Source organism: Hyla sarda, chromosome 8, assembly GCF_029499605.1.
Source record: "Hyla sarda isolate aHylSar1 chromosome 8, aHylSar1.hap1, whole genome shotgun sequence".
Taxonomy (NCBI): Eukaryota; Metazoa; Chordata; class Amphibia; order Anura; family Hylidae; genus Hyla; species Hyla sarda.
Window position 1 is genome coordinate 47,448,697 of NC_079196.1, and position 24,373 is coordinate 47,473,069.

Below are 24,373 nucleotides of genomic sequence, written 5' to 3' on the forward strand. Positions count from 1 at the left end.
CACCCCTCACATTATATATACAGTATCTCCCATAAGTGAGTCCACCCCTCACATTATATATACAGTATATCCCATAAGTGAGTCCACCCCTCACATTATATATACAGTATCTCCCATAAGTGAGTCCACCCCTCACATTATATACAGTATCTCCCATAAGTGAGTCCACCCCTCACATTATATATAGTATCTCCCATAAGTGAGTCCACCCCTCACATTATATATACAGTATCTCCCATAAGTGAGTCCATCCCTCACATTATATACAGTATCTCCCATAAGTGAGTCCACCCCTCACATTATATACAGTATCTCCCATAAGTGAGTCCACCCCTCACATTATATATACAGTATCTCCCATAAGTGAGTCCACCCCTCACATTATATATACAGTATCTCCCATAAGTGAGTCCACTCCTCACATTATATATACAGTATATCCCATAAGTGAGTCCACCCCTCACATTATATACAGTATCTCCCATAAGTGAGTCCACCCCTCACATTATATATACAGTATCTCCCATAAGTGAGTCCACCCCTCACATTATATATACAGTATCTCCCATAAGTGAGTCCACCCCTCACATTATATACAGTATCTCCCATAAGTGAGTCCACCCCTCACATTATATATAGTATCTCCCATAAGTGAGTCCACCCCTCACATTATATATACAGTATATCCCATAAGTGAGTCCACCCCTCACATTATATACAGTATCTCCCATAAGTGAGTCCACCCCTCACATTATATACAGTATCTCCCATAAGTGAGTCCACCCCTCACATTATATATACAGTATCTCCCATAAGTGAGTCCACCCCTCACATTATATATACAGTATCTCCCATAAGTGAGTCCACCCCTCACATTATACACAGTATCTCCCATAAGTGAGCCCTCCCCTCACATTATATACAGTATCTCCCATAAGTGAGTCCACCCCTCACATTATATACAGTATCTCCCATAAGTGAGTCCACCCCTCACATTATATTCAGTATCTCCTATAAGTGAGTCCATCCCTCACATTATATACAGTATCTCCCATAAGTGAGCCCACCCCTCACATTATATACAGTATCTCCCATAAGTGAGTCCACCCCTCACATTATATACAGTATCTCCCATAAGTGAGTCCACCCCTCACATTATATATACAGTATCTCCCATAAGTGAGTCCACCCCTCACATTATATACAGTATCTCCCATAAGTGAGCCCACCCCTCACATTATATACAGTATCTCCCATAAGTGAGTCCACCCCTCACATTATATACAGTATCTCCCATAAGTGAGCCCACCCCTCACATTATATACAGTATCTCCCATAAGTGAGTCCACCCCTCACATTATATACAGTATCTCCCATAAGTGAGTCCACCCCTCACATTATATATACAGTATCTCCCATAAGTGAGTCCACCCCTCACATTATATACAGTATCTCCCATAAGTGACTCCACCCCTCACATTATATACAGTATCTCCCATAAGTGAGTCCACCCCTCACATTATATATACAGTATCTCCCATAAGTGAGTCCACCCCTCACATTATATACAGTATCTCCCATAAGTGACTCCACCCCTCACATTATATACAGTATCTCCCATAAGTGAGTCCACCCCTCACATTATATATACAGTATCTCCCATAAGTGAGTCCACCCCTCACATTTTTGTCAATATTTTATTATATCTTTCATGTGACAACACTGATGAAATGATCCTCTGCGACAATGTAAAGTAGTGAGTGCACGGCCTGTATAATAGTGTTTACTGTAGAGTATCCTCAAAATAACTCACAGCCATTAATGTCTAAACCTTACGCCTCTTGGGCACAAAGTTCACCAGAGCTTCACAGGTTGCCACTCCTCTTCCACTCCTCCATGATGACATCACAGAGCTGGTGGATGTTAGGGACCTTGCGCTCCCCCATGCTTGGCAAGTCCAATAACTTTACCCTCAGCTCCTTAAGCAAGGCAGTGGTGGTCTTAGAAGTGTGTTTGGGGTTATCTTGTTGGAATACTGCCCTGTGGCCCAGTCTCTGAAGGGAGAGGATCATGCTCAGCTCCAGTATGTCACAGTACATGTTGGTATTCATGGTTCCCTCAGTGAACTGTAGCCCCCCAGTACCAGCACCACTCATGCAGTCCCAGACCATAACATTGCAACCACCATGCTTGACTGTAGTAAAGTCACACTTGTCTTTGTTCTCCTCAGGACATGGTTCCAGTAATCCATGTCATTAGTTTGCTTCTTCAGAAAACTGTTTACAGGCTTTCTTGTGTACTATTTTTAGAAGAGGCTTCCTTCTGTGACAACCAATTTGATGAATTGTGTGGCTTACCACCCTCCCCTTCAACCTCTTCAGCAATGCTGGCAGAATTCATATGTCTATTTTTCAAAGACAACCTCTGGATATGATGCTGAGCATGTGCACTCAACTTCTTTGATCAACCATGGCGAGGCCTGCTCTGAGTGGAACCTGTCCTGTGAAACCACTGTTTGGTCTTGCCCACTGCGCTGCAGCTCAGCTCCAGGGTCTTGGCAATCTTTTTTTTATAGCCTAGGACATCATTATGTAGAGCAACAATTCTTTTTTGCAGATCCTCAGAGAGTTCTTTGCCATGAGGTGCCATGTCAAACTTTAAGGGACCAGTATTAGAGAGTGTGAGGCCAGGGAGAGAACATGGTAAATTGGGCCCAGTATAGACATTTCCACTTAGTGGTGTACTTCCATGGTTTAGATTGGCTGCGTGTTGAGTTATTTTCAGGGGACACAAAATGAAACACTGTTATAATACTGTGCACTCATTACTTTACACTGCAGCTGTGTGTAATTTCTTCAGTGTTGTCACATGAAAACATTTACAAAAATGTGAGGGCTGAACTCACTCATGTGAGATATTCTACAAGATATACATCAAATTATCATGGAGACAATTAAGGTCTCCATACAGGTTTTAAGCCCAAGGCAGGGCAGGGCCTTAAAGAAGGCACAGAGTTCCTACAGCTCAAATTCATTAGCTCTCCATGTGCTGATATATAATGCTGTGGTACAACATATTATGGAAGTCTTCTTCCTTAGAAGCAGGGTTTCTAGGAAAGACCTTGTATATGCAGTATATGATGGAATGTAAAAGGATTTTCTGTTTGAATCCAACAAAATGGAGGCACACATTGGTGCAGTATGGGTCAGCAGACTTCCGAACTTGTACTCACCCCTCCTCCGCCCCACTACTTGCTTCTAAGCAGACAAAAACACTTTGTACTAATGAGCAGCAACTTGTTTCCCTGGCTACCTGCTAACCAGCCAGCCCCTTCACTGTTGGGTCCTAGCTATTTAAACTGATAGAGTTAAACCATGTAAGTGCAAAGACAGTCTGAACATTAGCAGTTAAAAAGCCAGGACTCAGCAGGGAAGGGGCTGGCTGATTAGCAGGTAGCCTAGAAACAAGGAGCTGCTTTTAAGTAAAAGCAAAGGTGTTGCTGTCTGCTGAGAAGCAAGTAGTGGAGAAGAGGAGGGGTGAGTACCCTGACAATAATAGTGCCATATGCAGGAGCCCTTCTACAATGTATGGTCGCTCTCACTGTAGTGTAAGCAACTTTTTTGTCTACTTTAGAAAATGTAAATTACACATTTTGTGACGGGTTAGTCTACCACAAACTGAAAACTTTTATTTTTTGAGAAACAAGTTAAACAATCTATGCCCAGATGATATGATGCAAGGGGTATGACACCAACTTTGATCTGTACAATAAAAGCAAACCAATGTGCTTACTAAGGTACTTAACATTTTATGTACACTATTCAGTTTATGAAATGTTAAATGGTACACAAATGTGAGCATAGCCTGTAAAGCTTTTTTCCTGAGGGATATTTTTCGGAAAGGCCTCAGTTAAACTTGAAGCATTTTGTATAAAGGAAACTATTTGTTACAAGGCACTTTATGGTAGTTCATTACATACTGTGCTTTAGTTCCTCAAATAAAATGATTTGTATGCACTAGATGCATATTAATAGTTAAATGACATAAGGACACTTCATAGAAACAGGACAAAAAATTTAAGGAAAACTGTCATTAACTCCCCCTGCACAAACCAGAGGTACTGGCTGGTGGTGCGGGGGACGCTGATCAATATGCTGCCTACCATGCCCGGATCTGCCCCACCATTCGCCCGTTATCTTCATTATTCTTGATGTGCAAATTCTTCTAACTGGCACTGGCGGGGTTACAAGGCTCCATCTGGCACTGTGACGTCAGCGCCGCTTGTCCGCAGTGCCGCCGGCTTATGATTACTCATGCCTTCCCTCTCCTCCCCGCTCTGTACAGGACTCTACTGCGCTGAGGCCGCTTCCGGGCGTATACAGGAAGCAGCACATGTGCAGGGGAGTCCAGTACATAGCGGGGAGGAGAGGAAGAGGCGGAGGGAGGGCATGAATATTCATAAGCAGGCGACGCTGCAGATGAGCGGCGCTGGTTAGTGCCCCCCTCATGTTTAGTGACAGTTTTCCTTTAAAAAGGACAAAAAATTTTATAGAAAGAAGAAAATCTTTGGTTGAATGGAAGCAAACATACTTACCCTAATACTATGCACATTAATATTCTCTCACAATCCCATACTCAAAATACTAGGATTCACTTATCTTTGACAATAAGATCACCTTCATAGGATATAATTCTAATACCACACGCATACCACACTATATAATCAAATTTGTATACTATAATACACTATACTATTAAAGGGGTACTCCATTGGGAAACATTTTTTTTTCAATCAGATTTGTAAATTACTTCTATTTAAAAATCTTAACCCTTCCAGTACTTTTTAGCTGCTGTATATTCCTGAGGAAGTTCTTTACTTTTTGAATTTCCTTTCTGTCTGACCACACACTCTGCTGACACCTCTGTCAATTTTAGGAACTGTCCAGAGTAGGAGCAAATCCCCATAGCAAACCTATCCTGCTCTGGACAGTTCCTAAAATGGACAGAGGTGTCAGCAGAGAGTGTGGTCAGACAGAAAGGAAATTCAAACAGAAAAGAACTTCCTGAGGAGAATACAGCAGCTGATAAGTAGTGGAAGGATTAAGATTTTTAAATAGAAGTAATTTACAAATCTGTTTAACTTTCTGGCACCAGTTGATTTAAAAAAAAAAATATATATATATAATAATGTTTTTCAGGGGAGTACCCCTTTAATACTTATACTATAATATTCTTCTACTATTCTGTTACCATATTATTCTATTACCACCCTCAGCCCATATTATTTTAAAGCTACCCTCATCCCATATTGTCCTAATTCCACTGTCCTACCACATTATAATGATCACCTAAATACCATCCTCATATTATATTATCATGTTAATACAACCCTTATTATTTTAACAGCACTCTGATACCCTATCATCTATATACCAATCTCTTATAATAATATTATGATAATAACACCCTCTTTCTTCAGTATACTGACATTATGCCACTCTCATACCATATTGTCCTAATAACCCCCTCATACCTGTCCTCTTAAAGAGTACCTGTCACCAAACTAAACTTTTAATATATCGTTCCTTATGTAATTATACAACACTTTTCTATTTACTTTCTGTTAAAATTCTCAACCTTTATATGTTTTTAATGTGAAAAAACGACCACAAGGTGGCTCTGTTCTGTTCCCTGCCACAAGTCAAACAGTTAGTTTGGTCTCCTCCTAGCCTGGCAGAAGACCAAACTCAGGAAGTGCATATGGGGCATGGCGAGGGACAGTTCTCACAAGCTTCAGTGACATTGTGCCTGCTGGGGAACGCCCACTTTCTCCTGCCTGGAGCTCACACAATGTGAGCAAGGGGAAAGATATGATACAGAGCTTTTTAATGCTTGGAAAACATTTTTTTAAGGGGAGTTAGGAGGGGTGTTAGGAGTAGTTAGGGAATATAAACTGAGTTAGTTAAAAAAAAATATGGTTTGATGACAGGTACTCTTTAAGATCAAAACATAAAAAGTAAAAGTAATGTATTACCCTACCATATAATTCTAACACTAAGGTCATATCATGTCATCCAGTTTATACTCTCATACCACATCGTCCTATTACCATCCCCCCGACACCATGCTCATACCACATCATCCCAATACCACCCTCATACCATATCATCCTACTACCACTTTCATCCAACATCATTCTGATACCACCCTTACACAGCATCATTCTACTACCACCCTCATACCACATCATAATTATTTAAAATACAAAATCTCTTTGCATACCATTAATAATCATATAGTCTATGACCTGGAATTCACAATTTTCCCCCAATTCACATACCGTATTTTTCGCCGTATAAGACGCACTTTTTCTTCCCCAAAACTGGGGGGAAAAAGTCGGTGCGTCTTATACGGGCGAATACACCCCTATCGCGGCGGTCCCTGTGGCCATCAACGGCCGGGACCCGCGGCTAATACAGGACATCACCGATCGCGGTGATGCCCTGTATTAACCCTTCAGATGCGGCGATCAAAGCTGACCGCCGCGTCTGAAGGGAAAGTGACACTAACTCGGCTGTTCACCGCGGCGGTCCCGAACAGCCTGACTGAGTAGCCGGGTTGGTGCTTACAGGACACCGGGAGGGACCTTACCTGCCTCCTCGGTGTCTTCTCCGTTCAGGGATCCCATGTATGGCCGGCGCTCTCCTTCCTCGTCATCACGTCGTCGCGTACGTGCGTCGGCGTGCGTAACGACGTGATGGCGGAGACGGAGAGCGAGGATACCCGGCCGGCAGCAGAGACATTCCGGAGCGACGGGGACACGGCGACAGCGATGGACCGACATCCAGGGCAGCGGTGACGGGTCCGGAGCGGCGGGGACACGTGAGTATTACCTCCTATGCAGTGGTCTTCAATCTGCGGACCTCCAGATGTTGTAAAACTACAACTCCCAGCATGCCCGGACAGCCAACGGCTGTCCGGGCATGCTGGGAGTTGTAGTTTTGCAACATCTGGAGGTCCGCAGGTTGAAGACCACTATTGGGTTCAAAATCTTTATTTTTTTAGATTTTGCACCTATAAATTGGGTGCGTCTTATACGCCGGTGCGTCCTATAGGACGAAAAATACAATATTCATTTCATTACATTCTTATCTATCACGCTATGTCCTCCTTATAGTTACATTTCACGGCTGTGATTTCTTTTACTTATACCATCATTTCGGTGTCATTGTAGAAGTCATTATTAATATAGGACCCTCTGGAGGTTATTCGGCACTCATGTAGCAGCTATAGGAGATGACAGCCAGGAATATGACAATTGCTGCTTCTGTGGTTGGAGGATGGGGGTTGTATATGACACATTGCTTAATTTTTGTCTTTGTTATGTTTTTAGTGTAGATTCTTGTAAATTGACAGAATATATACTTTGGGGAATTTCTGTCAGTGGTGACTGACAGCCATTCTATGTTTTACATCTATAGTCTGACATTCATACACTAGTTATTTTACACCTAGGCATAACAAGGTTTTTGGATCTTGTAGAGGAAAAAAAAATCACAGCGAGGAAATTGCTATCAGAAGTACTTATAAGGGTACTCCGGTGAAAACCTTTTTTCTTTTAAATCAACTGGTGGCAGAAAGTTAAACATATTTGTAAATTACTTCTATTAAAAAATCTTAATCCTTCCAGTACTTATTAGCTGCTGAATGCTACAGAGTAAATTTCTTTATTTTTGGAACACTGATGACATCACGAGCACAGTGCTCTCTGCTGACATCTCTGTCCATTTTAGCAACTATGCATAGCAGATGCATAGCAGACATATACTAAGGGCAGCATAGTGGCTCAGTGGTTAGCACTACTGCCTTGCAGTGCTGTGGACTTGGGTTCAAATCCCACTAAGGACAACAATAAATAAAGTGTTATTATTATTATTATAATAATGTCAGCAGAGAGAACTGTGCTCGTGATGTCATCAGAGAAGATTCCAAAAAGAAAATCATTTCCTCTGTAGTATTCAGCAGCTGATAAGTACAGGAAGGATTAAGATTTTTTAATAGAAGTAATTTACAAATATGTTTAACTTTCTGCCACCAGTTGATTTAAAAGAATAAAGGTTTTCACCGGAGTACCCCTTTAATATAAACGCATAAAAGCAATAAAACCTAATAGAGTACAATAGTAGAACAAAGTAATATCTTTAGGCTTGTCTGTCTAACCAAATATCTACAGTTCACAGCATAGACTAATAGTATATAGATATAATAGAATACTTACATCAACAATCAGGAAGTCCAGCCAGCACCAGGCATTGGTGAAATATTTTACAAATCCATAGGCCACCCACTTCAGAAGCATCTCAAGTATAAAGATGTATGTGAACACTTTATCCGCATATTCCAGCATGGTCTTAATTGTTTTCCGCTGCTCGATGTAAATGTCTTCGAAGGCCTAAAAATAATAAGAATTGTACAACTGGATCGTCAAGCCACAAAAACAGAGATGGTGCTGCGGGAGATGATGTTGTTTGGGAACTAATATTTTATTGGAAACATTGAAAACATTTCCCTCCCACCAGTATTGACTTAAAGGGGTACTCCGCCCCTAGACATCTTATCCCCCTATCCAAAGGATAGGGGATAGGATGTCTGATTGTGGGGGTCCCACCTCTGGGGAGGGGCAGAGTACCTCTTTAATAACTACTGTTTATTTAGCCATTACCTGTATAATGATGTGAGTGTTATTTTATATGTTTATTGTGTGATATTGCCATTAGTCTGGCAGCAAGCACTATTTTATTCTGAATTTGATGCTTTACAAGATTTAAAGGTAAACCTTTTAAGCACAAGGGAAAAGCAATCCTTCAGTCATGGTTCTCTAAGAGGTTTTTCTCCTCCTTAGTGCTGGAGAATAACTTTTTGTAAGTTAAAGCCTTGCTGTTTTTAGCACTATTTTAAGAGCTTTTCTCTGGATAGATACACTGCTCAAAAAAATAAAGGGAACACTTAAACAACACAATGTAACTCCAAGTCAATCACACTTCTGTGAAATCGCACTGTCCTCTCAGGAAGCAACACTGATTGACAATCAATTTCACATGCTGTTGTGCAAATGGAACAGACAACAGGTGGAAATTATAGGCGATTAGCAAGACACCCCCAATGAAGGAGTGGTTTTGTAGGTGGTGACCACAGACCACTTGTCAGTTCCTATGCTCCCTGGCTGATGTTTTGGTCACTTTTGAATGCTGGCGGTGCTTTCACTCTAGTGGTAGCATGAGACGGAGTCTACAACCCACACAGGCTCAGGTAGTGCAGCTCATCCAGGATGGCACATCAATACGAGCTGTGGCAAGAAGGTTTGCTGTGTCTGTCAGCGTAGTGTCCAGAGCATGGAGGCGCTACCAGGAGACAGGCCAGTACATCAGGAGACGTGGAGGAGGCCATAGGAGGGCAACAACCCAGCAGCAGGACCGCTAACTCTGCCTTTGTGCAAGTAGGAGCTGGAGGAGCACTGTCAGAGCCCTGCAAAATGACCTCCAGCAGGCCAAAAATGTGCATGTGTCCAATCAAACGGTCAGAAACAGACTCCATGAGGGTGGTATGACGGCACATCCACAGGTGGGGGTTGTGCTTACAGCCCTAAACCGTGCAGGACATTTGGCATTTGCCAGAGATTGAGAACACCAAGATTGAAAAATTTGCCACTGGCTCCCTGTGCTCTTCACAGATGAAAGCAGGTTAACAAGGAGCACATGTGACAGACGTGACAGAGTCTGGAGACACCGTGGAGAATGTTCTGCTGCCTGCAACATCCTCCAGCATGACCGGTTTGGCGGTGGGTCAGTAATGGTGTGGGGTGGCATTTTTTTGGGTGGCTGCTCAGCACTCCATGTGCTTGCCAGAGGTAGCCTGACTGCCATTAGGTACCGAGATGAGATCCTCAGACCCCTTGTGAGACCATATGCTGGTGCGGTTGGCCCTAGGTTCCTCCTTATGCAAGACAATGCTAGACCTCATGTGGCTGGAGTGTGTCAGCAGTTCCTGCAAGAGGAAGGCATTGATGCTATGGACTGGCCCACCCATTCTCCAGGCCTGAATCCGATTGAGCACATCTGGGACATCATGTCTCGCTCCATCCACCAACGCCATGTTGCACCACAGACTGTTCAGGAGTTGGCGGATGCTTTAGTCCAGGTCTGTGAGGATATCCCTCAGGAGACCATCCTCCACCTCATCAGGAGCATGCCCAGGCATTGTAGGGAGATCATACGGGCACGTGGAGGCCACACACACTACTGAGACTCATCTTGACTTGTTTTAAGGGCATTACATCAAAGTTGGATCAGCCTGTAGTGTGGTTTTCTACTTTGATTTTGAGTGTGACTCTATATCCAGACCTCCATGGGTTGATAAATTTGATTTTATGGCAAAACAAGACGCTTCGTATTATGCTTTTAAACTTCTTTACTGAACTTCAGCAGCAAATATAAACTGTATGTATTAACAAGAAAAAATAATTTTTTGAGGCATATAAAGAGTATATGGCTGAACAATCTAGGGTGCAACCTAGTATCATGTCCTGTATCATTGGCCAATCAGACAGCAAGGCAGGTGATAAAGGTGACCGATTCCCAGGTATCTCCCTTCTTTGCTGCTCAGCAGTGTGACAAAGATAAGTTCATTTTTTCTCTCACAAACAATTACCTCATATATTCTATTATTTCATTATTATTTTGATTAATTCATTTACTAATTTCATTTATTACTATTTTCCATTTATTTTCATTTTCCATATTTATTTTTTCCTTCCATTTCATACCTTATCCTATTAATGGTTTTTCTATACATTGAATTTCTTACATTGTACTGCTATATACATTGTCCGGGTCCTATACCCTCTGTTCATTCTCTCTATATTCTGAAGAAATTAATAAATTTTTTCCTCAATACTCTTTATTTTAACTTATTCCTCCCTCAACTATTCTTCCTTTTATATCTCACCCAAGTATTATTCCCTGTTCTTTCCGGTGCTTATGGTCATTCCGACCCTCATAATATTAAATTTCACGATTGCTTCCACTATACATACCTTTCTATCTTTTCTTTTTTCCTCTCCCTTGGCAGACCTCCGCCATTACTGCGTCGCGAACATTTTCTCATATTCGCCGCGCGCGCGCACGCGCAAGTCTCGCGAGACTTGCAGACAGAGCGGTCATCCTCTGTCTAACGTCCGCGGGATCTCGTCATTCTCCTCAGAGTGACAGAACCCGGCGGACGCGTCGCCCATTGGCAACAAATAGATACAACATTACTTCAGTATCCTCCATTTTATTATTATCTGTTTCCCCTCAGGTTAAACAACTGTTTCATCCCTTATCCTGTACTACCACCTTGTGGCAGTTTTCAGTAGTTTCCTCCATTTTTTCTCTCATAAATCTTACTTACATTGATAGTCCTTTATCCATTGTAATAATACATTGTTTTAGTATATAATTAATCATAGTTAATTAACTTTCACCTATTATTATTCCTTATCCATATTCATATAGATATTGGTTTCAATACCTCTCTTATACCCTCACAATGTCTGCTGATAATAAGACTCCATCTACTGAGAATGCATTACCAGAGAATTTACAATCTCTGGTAGATGCTTCAATATCAAAGTCTATTAATACAGCGGTTCAAACCGCGGTCTCTGCATTGCAGAATTCCATTGACCAGTCAGTGGCTCTGGCGTTAGCACGCTCACAACCCACAAATATGACTAACTTACCTATGAACATTTTACCTCCCATGACTCCATCAGATCAATTCTGGTCCCCAAAAGAGTCTGTGTCCCAACTAGCTAAGGGACTTAAGGGACCAGGTAAGGCGAAATCTAAAAAACGCCACACATCAGACGGCCCATATCCCTCTAAGAGTGATAAAACTACCTCTGGGATGCGCCAAGACTCTTCACGATCTCACTCTACAGAGCGCAAGCAGACATCCATCAGTAGTGATTCCCATAAGCCCCATAATTCACCCTCATCCCATGAGGAGGCTCATAGTAGCAAAACTAGAAAACCTAGCTTCAGAGCTAAACCAGACTCCTACCGAGTTCCCTCCTCCAATGAGTCAGAAGACTCCGATATAGAGGACGTGGATCAAATACTCTATGTTTCGGAGGACAGTGATTCTAATCATGATGACCCTGGCAGTCAGGAAGAAGCTATGCTAACTGAATCCGGAGATACATATTTTGACCCGGCTTTAATATGCCATCCCCGATCGGGGGAATGGCTTCCAAACTCTAAAGTGGCCGAGTTTTTCTCCCTATGGGCCAACAAACCTCTGGATAAACCATCACGCAATAAGTTAAAGGCAGAATGCCCTAGGCCAACACTGCCGAATAATGCTTCTTGCACTCCAGAGTTGGACCCGTTAATTTCCAAATTTCTCTTTAAAACGGGGAAAAATCCCAAAAAAGGGATAGATAGAAGCTTCCAGTCTTGTCAAGACAAACTGATGGATCTTATGGGTCCACTAACTAAAATATTGGACCTAGCTGAGGTAGCTTCCATCTCCAATACTCCGGTAGATACGGAAACCCTCAAAGGGTGGGCCCAAAGGGCCATATATTTTTTCGGGAACGCAAACAATTCCCTTTCTAATGAACGAAAACGTTCCATTCTTTTAAAAATTGACCCCCAGCTGACTAACTTGGCCACGGTGGAACCTCCCAACCCCACCAAAGGCATGCTATTTGGGGAAGATTTTATTAAGGAATTAAATAAATACGTCGGCCTTTTCTCCTCACTGAATAAGGCCCAAGTATCTATGAAAAAAGTTTTCTCCCAACGTGTTTTTGGAAAGGCCGGAAAAGGACGGGGCCGTTTTTCCGGCCGATCCTCCCAACATAAATATACCAGAGGCTCCTATCCTCAACCATCCTCTCAATTTTCAGGGTCCTCCTCCGCCCCCCCTCCCTTTTTTCCCTACAGGGGCAGACCATGGCGGGCTAGAGGTCAAAGAGGATACCCTCGCTCAAGACCTCCCACAGGTAAGCCTATCACAATTTTCTTCCCAAGATATTCCCCTAGGGGGAAGACTCCTGTATTTTTTCCACAACTGGCATACAATTACATCCGACTCTTGGATTCTAAATACAATCAAAGGTTATCAAATAGAGTTTGTCCTGTCCAAACTTACCTACCCCATCCAATTCAATTCTCTCAAGCAGACAGGACTCTTATAGACCAAGAAATCAGAGATTTGATTGCCAAACGAGCAATTATCCCAGCTCAGTCCCACTCACCAGGTTTCATCAGCAACTTATTTCTGGTGAAAAAGAAAGACGGTGGTCACAGACCAGTGATCAATCTGAAACTTTTGAACAACTTAGTGATCTATCGCCACTTCAAGATGGAGGGCATACACTTACTAAGGGACATTCTAATGAAACACGACTGGCTAATAAAAATAGATTTGAAGGATGCTTATCTGACAGTCCCAATTCATCCTTCTTCTCAAATCTTCCTTCAATTCCTGTGGGAAGACAAGAGATGGCAATTCACTTGCCTCCCTTTCGGTCTATCATCAGCCCCGTGGTGTTTTACAAAACTACTGAAACCAGTAGTGGCTTCTCTCAGAAGTCGAGGGGTTCGTCTTATCATCTATCTCGACGATATTCTCCTTATGGCCCAATCAAAAGAGTTACTTTTGCTCCACATGAGTTGGACTCTAACTCTTCTGACTCATCTGGGTTTTCTTATAAATCACAAGAAATCAATCTTAACCCCCTCTCAAAATCTAGAATTTTTAGGCTTCATGATCAACACAGTTGACCACTCTGAGCCTTCCCCCAAGGAGATTGAAGACTATCCGGAAGGAAATCCGGCAAATTCTCCGCAAAGACATAATATCTTTAAGGACGATAGCTCGAATAGTGGGTCTTTTATCAGCCTCGATCCAGGCTATATTTCCAGCCCCTCTTCATTACAGGGCTCTCCAACGCCTAAAGATTCGTCATTTGAGAGAAGGTCTCGGTTACTCAGACGAGATTCCCCTATCTTCAGATGCCAAAGAAGAACTTCTTTGGTGGCTCGCTCACATAGAGACCTGGAATGGCAAGGCAATCTTCCATCCGAATCCAGACATCATTATAGAATCGGATGCGAGCCTTTCCGGATGGGGAGCTCACTGCGGTTCTCTTTCCACTGAAGGGAAATGGTCCCCATCAGAAGCCCAACTACACATAAATTGTCTGGAACTTATGGCAGGATTTTTTGCATTAAAAAGATTTGGAAAAAATTCCTCCCATTGTTGTATTCTCCTTCGCATGGACAACATTTCCGCTGTCCAGTACATCAACCACTTGGGAGGTACAGCATCCAAGACTCTTGCGAACTTTGTCAAAGACTTTTGGCATTTTTGTCTAGACAGACAGATAACCCTAAAAGCGGAATATCTACCCGGGATTTCCAACTCAGTAGCGGATTGGTACTCTCGCTACCTTACGGATTCCAGCGATTGGAAGTTACTTCTTCCAATCTTTCAGGAACTCAATTCTCTATGGGGTCCTCTTCACATGGACCTTTTTGCCTCCCGTTTGAACACTCAATTGCCTCTATTTTTCAGTTGGCGTCCGGACCCAGAAGCTCTGGGTGTGGACGCTTTCCTGCAATTTTGGCCTCAAAAAACCCTATACGCGTTTCCTCCATTCAACCTCATCCCTCGAGTCTTATTCCAAACCACGGTTCAGAAATCTACTCTAGTTCTTATCACTCCTCTTTGGCCGACTCAATCGTGGTTTCCCCAAATCCTACATCTTCTCATAGACTTTCCTCGTCTCCTTCCATCCACTCACGATCTTCTACTGGACCCTCAGGGGAATTGTCATCCTCTGATAACGTCAGGCCAACTACTTCTGGTGGCCTGGATGATTTCGGGTCACCAAGATCTAACCTCCAATTTTCAAAATCGACTCAGGACATCCTTTCAGATGCATGGGCCCCGGGTACCAAATCAGCTTACCGATCAGCCTGGGGAATATGGTCTCATTGGTGCGATCAACGACATCTGGATCCCTTTCGAACATCTATATCTCACATCTTGAATTTCTTAGCAGCCTCTTTTGATGCTGGCAAAGCTTATAGGACGATTAACCTCTATCGTTCGGCAATTTCTTCTAAGCACCTTCCGATAGACTCCAGTGGGTAGACACCCTTTAGTTTGTCAACTCCTTAAAGGCATTCGCTTTCGTAGACCTCCTGCACCGAAATATACTTCTACGTGGAATATAAATATTATTCTTGACATGTTCATTTCTTGGGAAGATAATGATTCGTTATCATTAAAATTCCTATCATTCAAACTTACCACTCTCTTGTGTATTGTTTCGATCAAAAGAGTCTCTGATGTAAGATCACTAGACATTTCTCGCAGACAGTTTACACCTCAAGGTGTTGTTTTTTCCATATTTCGTCGTACAAAAACAAATCTCCACTCCGTTTTTTACCCTTCTTTTCCTCATCAGGAGAAACTTTGTGTAGTTCGCTGTCTTCGTTCCTATGAATCCAGAACTGAATCTCTTCGGTCTCCATCATCTTCCCAATTGCTGATTTCCTTCTGCAAACCTCACGCTCCTGTATCCTCTCCCACTCTAGCTAGATGGGTTAAACAAACCATGCATTTAGCCGGTATCGATGTATCCAAATTTACGGCCCATTCTGCCAGAAGTGCAGTCTCAACCAAACTTTTCCAATCTGGCGCTTCCCTTTCAGATCTATTAAAAGCGGCTGATTGGTCTTCCGACTCTACTTTCAAAACCTTTTACTTCAGACCCGAATCCCATGTTTCTATGTTACTATTGTAATAATTGCTAATGTTACTCAGAATTGGTTGTTTCAATATATATTATGTTTATTACGATTAAGCTTTAAACTAAGCATAATACGAAGCGTCTTGTTTTGCCATAAAATTGGAAATTTTCCTATCTTAGGTGACGGAAAATTTGGATTTTATTAAAAACAAGACGCGAGTATTATCCCTCCCAATTCCCATCCCTATAACTTGTTGTTTTTTGCTTATTTCTCAAACAGCTCCTCAGTGATTTCCAACCATCATTGAACATCAATGTGGACAAGACTTCATGGATCCCGTATTTCTTCGTCTTTTATTCATCCTACATCCTCTTCACTTGTTGATATTCCGGTTACTATTTCCTGTTTGATGTAACGTTGCAAAGGAGAAGGGAGATACCTGGGAATCGGTCACCTTTATCACCTGCCTTGCTGTCTGATTGGCCAATGATACAGGACATGATACTAGGTTGCACCCTAGATTGTTCAGCCATATACTCTTTATATGCCTCAAAAAATTATTTTTTCTTGTTAATACATACAGTTTATATTTGCTGCTGAAGTTCAGTAAAGAAGTTTAAAAGCATAATACTCGCGTCTTGTTTTTAATAAAATCCAAATTTTCCGTCACCTAAGATAGGAAAATTTCCAATTTCCATTGATAATTTTTGTTTGATGTAAAGACGAAAGTATTTCATACGATTAGTTAATTCATTCAGATCAAGGATGTGTGATCTTAGTGTTCCCTTTATTTTTTTGAGCAGTGTAGTTTTAAGGTTTACGTTCACTGTATTGATTTAAAGGGAACCTGTCAGGTTCCTGGTGCCTCACACACTGGCAATGCTGCAAAAAGAGTGGACATGGCTGATCTTCAGTAAGTCATTGGTGCCCTTAAAGTGTACTGACTCTGCTAGGATGGAAAGCCACAGCATGCTTCCCCATTTATTGCTGTCTGGTTGGGTACTGCATGTCAGACAGATGGGGATCTCATAATATTTGTAAATCCCAATGGCTTAACACCTCACCTGCCTTGTGATTTAAATAAAGCTGTGGCAATTTTGACAACAAAAGCTTCTGACCTCCCTCATGAGAATAGGACCATGGACAATTACAATGCCCAGTATAACCCTGGTTATTTGCGGACTTGCTTTCACCACACTATTATGCCGGGGATCCTCCGGGTGGTTAAAGGGGTACTCCGCCCCTAGACATCTTATCCCCTGTAGATCTTGGTTGTGGCACCCCAGACATCTGGTGGACGGAGCGATGACTGGTGATGTGGGGCGGAGGCTCGTGACATCACGGCCACGCCACGCTCGTGACATCACGGCCATGCCCCCTCAATGCAAGTCTATTGGAGGGGGCGTGATGTCCATCACGCCCCCTCCCATAGACTTGCATTGAGGGGGCATGGCCATCATGTCACGAGCCTCCAGCGCTGCACCCAACGCTCTAAACGAATGCCGGGTGCAACAGGGAGATTGCGGGGGTCCCCAGTGGCGGGACCCCCGCAATCAGACATCTTATCCCCTAGATGTCTAGGGGTGGAGTACTCCGTAACAAATAAATCAGATGAAGGATTACATTTATTGCAAACAAGAGTGTCTATTTAAAGATCACATGCATACTTATATTGAAACTTGTATGCATGAGGTAGGCTGGATATCCTGTCCTGCTTCCTCTGTATTATTACAACCAAACTGCCTCTATGGAATGGCGGCATGTCTGCCTTCTGTATAAACACTCCCTCTTTTGGATCTTGTAACATATAAATGCGGGAACATCACTTTATATAGAAGATGGAGCACTTCAAGAATTCCCTCCTCATTGACCTCAGATGTGTCTTGTCATGCCCCGAGAAGGAAGGCCATAAGAAACTGTCCTTCTCACATGGTCGCTCCACTTGTTAATAAGATCAGGATGGGACAGGATAGCCATTTTGTTATGGATCTTTTCTTATGCACTGGTAAATTTCCTGGTTGGTCAAATGTTTAGGAAACTTCATGTCAAATTTGACTTACCAGAGCTCCACTGCTGAGAAGGATCATGAAGATGATGAAGGTTTCAAACCAGTTGTGTTCCACAATCGTGTAACAGGTTTTCCTAAATGTCCACCATAACTTGCCATTTTTTTCATCAATATTCACATGACAAATTGGGAATCTCTTTACACATCCTAAAATAAAATAACATAGTAAGCACAGACAATAAGATATGTAATGGACAATGGAATTGGCTTTCTGGTTTAGGAAATCTATTTTTATAGATGCTATTGGGCAAAGTTTCCCAATCAGTGTGCCTCCAGCTGTTGCAAAACTACAACTCTCAAAATATCCGGAGAGCCTTTGGCTCTCCAGGCATGCTGGGAATTGTAAGTAAAGTATTAAAATATGTATTTTCAATAACAATTAATACTAGAATCCAAAAGCTTCATTATAAGAAACTAAACATCATTTTTAATACACAGTTATGGAGAAAATGTTTTCGAAGAAAGCAAGAATACAAAAGTGCATTGGAAGGTATCCATTGTCATTAGGAATGAAACTGTATTAAACTTGCCATTCTTAGATTGCATTCTTGCATTACTTTGTACTACACAGCTTTTCTTAGATCATGAACATTGCCTTGTTACCTGACTTAATGTTCTGCCTGCTGATTTGGACTTGACGTACTCTTTTGGCTTGAACCTTGCCTGTTGTGTTCTGAGTATGGTTCTGATTTTGTATTGTGTTGGCTTCCTGGTTCTGGGCCTCTGTTATGTCCCTGTTTTTTCCTCTCTGATTTGGTGGCTGACGTGTCTGTGAATTGCTGACCTGGCCTGTCTCACCACCCTGACACCGCGTACACATAGTGAGTGTAGGGACCGTCGCCCAGTTGAAGTCATTGTTTGGGGCAGATGATTTGGTTCAAGCTCAGGTCTGCACTGCTCCCTACTTCCCTGACAAAAACCTGTATTCCAAGTTCATTAGGATAACACAACAGCAGTGCTCTACAAAATTTTCTTCTATCTTTTTATAAGTTATCTCTATTTAAACATTATACCCGACCAAACATAAGAGGTATTTCCCCTGAGTTCTGAAGGCCAATAATTTGTTCTTTCACTCCACACAACATGTGTGCTTTTCTGATTTACCGGGAAACTTAGAAGTTCATCTCATTATATAATCTGGCTGTGTAGGCCTACTGCCAAGTAAGACTCTGTACACACAGCCTTTAATGAGCAATGTTCTCCCACTCACCGTCTGTAAAGCAGGCATCTGGCTCCAGAGCCTCCTCTGGTTCTAACTCCACCAGCTCTCCTTCTCCTTCCACAACTACCCCAGGAGGTCTGATATCCACGGTGCTCCCTTCAGATGAACTGGTTAGGTTCAGCTTCTACAGATAAATTCCCACAGCAAAGAAAAAAAGAGACAAGTTAACAAACTGCTTACCAGTAACACGTCCGTTCTACTCCCTTATTGATAGCTATTTTATTATATTGTTACTTTAATATGTTTTAACCATTTATTAGCTAGACCTGTATTAACAAGGCTCGGGAAAATGAAATGATTGGTTAGACCTTACCTTTTAGTTATAGTTCATACTTACGTTAAGTTTCAGTTACCTTGGGTATATATTATTTTATAGCTTTTGTATCAGTTACAACTATTTATTATGCTTTATATAATATTTTATACTATGCTTTATTATACACAACTTTTACAAAATGAAAGACAAGTTATATATGTACCAAGTACCTAACATATTTCCATTTAGACAATAAAACAAAGGTATCATCCTCAAAGTTAAATAAACTGTGCTATGCAATACATACAAAAATACATAAATACATTATCAGTTACCATAAAGGAAACACTATAATATTTCAAGCAATTGCATCCATCTCTTTCAATGCACCCACGGTCACTGTGCATTTTCAAACTACTTGTCAACCCGATAGTCATACTTATTGATATTACTGCAAAAGCAGGTTAGAAGTTTGGGCAGCAGGAAGTATATGCATTGCATGTTGTGCACTTTGGGATGGTGAGATTTTTCAATTGGAGTTATTTTCAATTTGCCAGTGAAATTGGTTGTTCTGAGACAAGTATGAGTACCGTTCTATATCACAGTAGTTTATCTGTTAGCATACACAGTCCGCATTCTCTTATCTGGTGTAATGTTATTACTGTGTAATGTATAACATCATTAATGGCGGCGCTGATAGGTAGCAAATGTATATAGAGAATGATGGAAGCATACATATTTTAAAACAGGAAAAGATTAGCCCGATAACATGGATCTCCATTATATGATAACCAATGTATCCAGTAAAACCCAGTCAGAAAATGGATACCTGCATATATTGCTGAAAATGTACAAAATATTATTGATTTTCTATGGGTTCCTGCACTAAATGCGGGAAATTATAAGAATCAAATAGCAAACAGCATGCAGTGACTTGAGACAGCCTCCTTGATACTTGAGTTATGAGCATGATGTAAAGTAGACATATATTTAAGGATACTCATACATTAGGCAAATTTGGGAAGTAGGGTGCTAAATCTAGGGATGGATTAGACTGGCCATTTGGGCACTAAGGCAAGGTGTTAACCTTGATGTGGTCATCCCATGGCAATTTTTGCATGAAATAATTATCACTAGATGGTAAAAGTGGGTTTCATGCGTCTGAATGTTAGCTCCCCTGAGGTGGTATTGAGAAAAAAATGTCCTGCTGGTTTGTATACAAACAGTGAGATAAAGGGAATAATTATAATGATCTATGATAATCACACAGTTCCCAAATTCTTAACTGATGTCTATATGCAGTAGCTTGTACAGAAAGTATGTGCTATACAACTTCATTGATAATAACCTTAAGGTAAGTTTCGCAATAGTAATGCTTCCATCATTTCTACAGAATAACACACTCTGCCAGAATGCTGTAGCCATCGCAAAAGTTATAAAAGACAAGGGATTGAAAGAAAAAAACTGTCATAAAAGAATATATTCCAGAAGATTCCTACAGGTCAGGTGCTTATTCACACTGTAGCTTAATACATTAGGACTCATTTACTCTACAGTGAAATACAATAAAGTGTTGATTGTTCATCATTAAAAAACCAATGACTAAGATAAAGCAGTGGTCAGTAGTTTTCCTTTTACTTGCTCTATATCTACTCCTGTGGATGTGCCATAAACTAACTCACTGAAACACGTGTAGTTGAGTTGATGCCTTTAGAAGTCAATCAGATCAGGTCAGATATTGTGAACTTACCTATAACTTTCATTAAGTAGACTTACCTATGATATTACCTATCCATTGTATAAGTGTCTGATCAGAGGGGGTCCTACCACTGAGAACCTGACTGACCATGAGAACAGGGGTCATAGGTCCCCATGTTCGAATGGAGTGGTAGTCAAGCATGTGTGATGCCGTTCTAGCCAACATCGATGGGACTGTCAAAGAGTAGCCAAGTACAATGCTTGGCTATATTTAACAGCCTAATAGACTTTAAATAGAGTAAAAGCACACACTCCATTCAATGGGAGGACAGATTATCCTTGTTCTTATGATTGGTGGAGATCCCAGCAGTTTGACCCCCAAGATCAGACACCTATCACCATATGTGGATACATTAGCTAATATAGTAAAATTACTATAGTAGATTAAAGATCGGCACAATGATCCAAACAAAATGTAATTTGAACAATTAAGCCTCTGCTCACATCATATTCTAAGTGTTATTTTGGCATATAAGTGGGAATAGTTCCCTGGGGATATCTTAAACCAGTGGAAGCTAAAAGAGTGTCCCTATGGTCTTTATCTTGTTGGTATATATATCGGTATATCATTTTTGTAGTATCGGACATACAAACAGCCACTCAGTAACCCCGGCAAGATGGATAATTCTGCCTCTGGGGGTTTGTACAATATGGGCTTTTTGACTAGCTCTGGAATGTTCTGTTGCATATCATGTGATGCATATATCACTCCACAGACAATGCATCACAGTGGGGCCCCTTATTTAATTGTGGAAATAAAATTTAAATAGAACAATACATTTTGAAGGATTTATCTTTTTCCTCAGGTTTAGACATCCTTAGAAACACCTAAAAATTGCAGCCTTCCATTTACATCAAAAGGTCCTCCCTACATACCCTTCCAACAATAAGCTGTTAATGTGAACAGAACTTAAATGGGCACTCGCATTCAAAATGTTTTGCTATTGCACTTGTCAATGTAAATCAAAAATCTTTCTAATATACTTTGTTTAAAAAAAATGATGTTTTCTATGTTTTATTTGTGTTTAATAAAGCTGCCACTAGGTGTCTCCCTACTTGTCTAGAGCACATTTCCCCCTATCTCTTGAAAAAACTTTAAACTCCTGCTGGCCTGGCAGAAGTCCAAAATCAGGAAATGTAGTCTGGAGTGCTGGGGGGGGGGGGGGGGGGGCAGCCTTAGCCAATCATAGCTCATCTCACACACTGAACTGCTCTGGGCTGTGTGTAGCAGAGTGAGGGAGAAAGTTCTCTCCTGTATGGCTTCAGATGATGTCACTCCTGCTGGGTAACGCCCCTTTCCAGTCTGTAAATCTGACTGAGACTGACCAGAAAATACAGAGCAATGTCTAGGTAGAAAATTAAAAATTTATAAAAATAAAGGCAGGGGTGGTTTATCATGATATGGGAAGTGAACTGGGAGGATTATAAAATTTAACAAGTGCATGAGAGGTACACTTTAAGTTCTTCCCTTAGCTTCTCTACATGACTAACTAAATACCTACTTAACAAACAAAACACATACTGTATGAGTGGTCAGTCTGCTTTTATACATATGTTTGAGAACCCAGTATATTAAAGCTCAGCCATATTCACATTGACATAAACAGAAGAAACACTGATATCACAAAGGAAAAGATCAGTGCATTTTGCCTTCATGATTACATTATTTCCTTGGTACCTAATTGGTGGGAGACTTGGGAATATTATTTTGGCCCCATTAAAGAAGTAAGAGATATACAGAGGGGTAAACAACTTTAATATACTGCCTTTCCAATAGAATATAAGATCCACAAAGAATAATATTTAAAAATAAACAAAACATCCTCAATGAAGGGTTTGTCCAGACTAAAAAAATTCTCCTAGCTGAGGGTTAAATATATATAGACACCATACTATACTCACCTCTTGCTGTCCCCACAGCTGCCTCTGATGCTCCTGGTTTGCCTCTTGTCTCCGCTTCTTCCAGCTGTGTGCCATTCTAACCCACCAGGACCTGCCCACTCAGTCAATGAGTGGCCATAGCAGTGTACCACCTCAGTCACTGATTGGATGAGCGGGCAGTTCCTGTGAGGACAGAATGGCACACAACCTGGAAGAAGCGGAGTCCAAAAGGGCCTTGTGAGCATCAGCGCAGCAGTTGTGGGGGGACCGGAGGAGGAGAGTATGGTATATTGTTTATTTTTTCTGCAAACCCCATCCCTGAAGTACATTTTACTTAGCCCCAAAACCTGATGATTTAAAATGGATTTCCAGAAACATTAAGCCTCAATCAAAGAATGATATCCTTTTTTAGCTGTATATATTCAGGGTGTAACACCCAGAACAATTTTGGTTTACCTCCACCCACCAACCTACAAAACCATAGGTGCCTATTGTAATGATTGGTTTAGTGGAAGATACAACAGCATCTTAATGAGGTCTGAGGCTTAAAGGGGTTTTTCTGCCAAGATAGGCCATCAGTAGCCAGGATAGACCATCAGTTTAAGATCAGTAGGGGCAAACACCAGGGATCCCAGCTGTTTGCAAGAGCCACAGAAAACAAATCCAAGGGCAGACAGCACTATTATACAGTGTGCAGTGGCCATGCTGGGTTGCTGCAGATAAAATCCCATTTACTTCTATAAGAGCTGAGCTGCAATAACCCAGCTTGGCCACTACACAGAGAATGGAGCTATCTGCTTCTGGCTCTGTCACTCTTTGTATGCTGGTGTCTCATCAACAGCTGGCCGGTGGTCTTCTAAGTGTCAGTTCCCCAGCGATCTGATATCAATGACCTATCCTGATGACCTGAAAACCCCATGTCCATATTGCCTAATAAACTGTTGAAATTCAGTCCCTGCAGTCTACGTAGTTAGTAGTTGTTTACAAATACTTGTCCAATTCATAGGTTCTCTCCACTCAATAAAACACAGGATACAGCAAAACTGGATACACTCTCTCTGGGGTTCTATACCAGCCCACTGGAATTATATTTTTGCAAATCACATGTTAAGTTTATGAACATGTTTACTGCCTTATACCTTATTTTTAACATTTCTTAACCTGTTTAGATGCAACATGACATATTTCTTTAAATAAAATCAGTATCATTGTGCAAATAAAGAAACATCACAAAATCATGGTTCTTTTAGCCTTCTTAACATTCAAAATGATGCATGCTCCATTTTTACTTTACATTTGTGATTTTTAAGCGGTATAGGTTTAGGGCATGCATTAAAAATGCTGAGGAAGTTAAAATAAAATATAAAATGAAATCATAC

At 41.3% G+C, this 24,373-nt stretch overlaps 1 protein-coding gene across 6 annotated transcripts in view; it reads right to left on the reverse strand.

Moving 5' to 3' along the window:
• Nucleotides 1-24,373, reverse strand: part of LOC130284323 (sodium channel protein type 2 subunit alpha) — a 310,775-nt gene that overhangs the window by 72,963 nt on the left and 213,439 nt on the right. For all 6 annotated transcript variants that reach the window (XM_056534558.1, XM_056534559.1, XM_056534560.1 and 3 more), the window contains 3 exons: nucleotides 19,088-19,223; nucleotides 17,870-18,024; nucleotides 8,279-8,452 (listed from right to left, as the gene is read on the reverse strand). In XM_056534558.1, coding sequence (XP_056390533.1) covers nucleotides 8,279-8,452; nucleotides 17,870-18,024; nucleotides 19,088-19,223 — 465 coding nt within the window. The remainder of the gene's footprint in view (nucleotides 1-8,278; nucleotides 8,453-17,869; nucleotides 18,025-19,087; nucleotides 19,224-24,373) is intronic.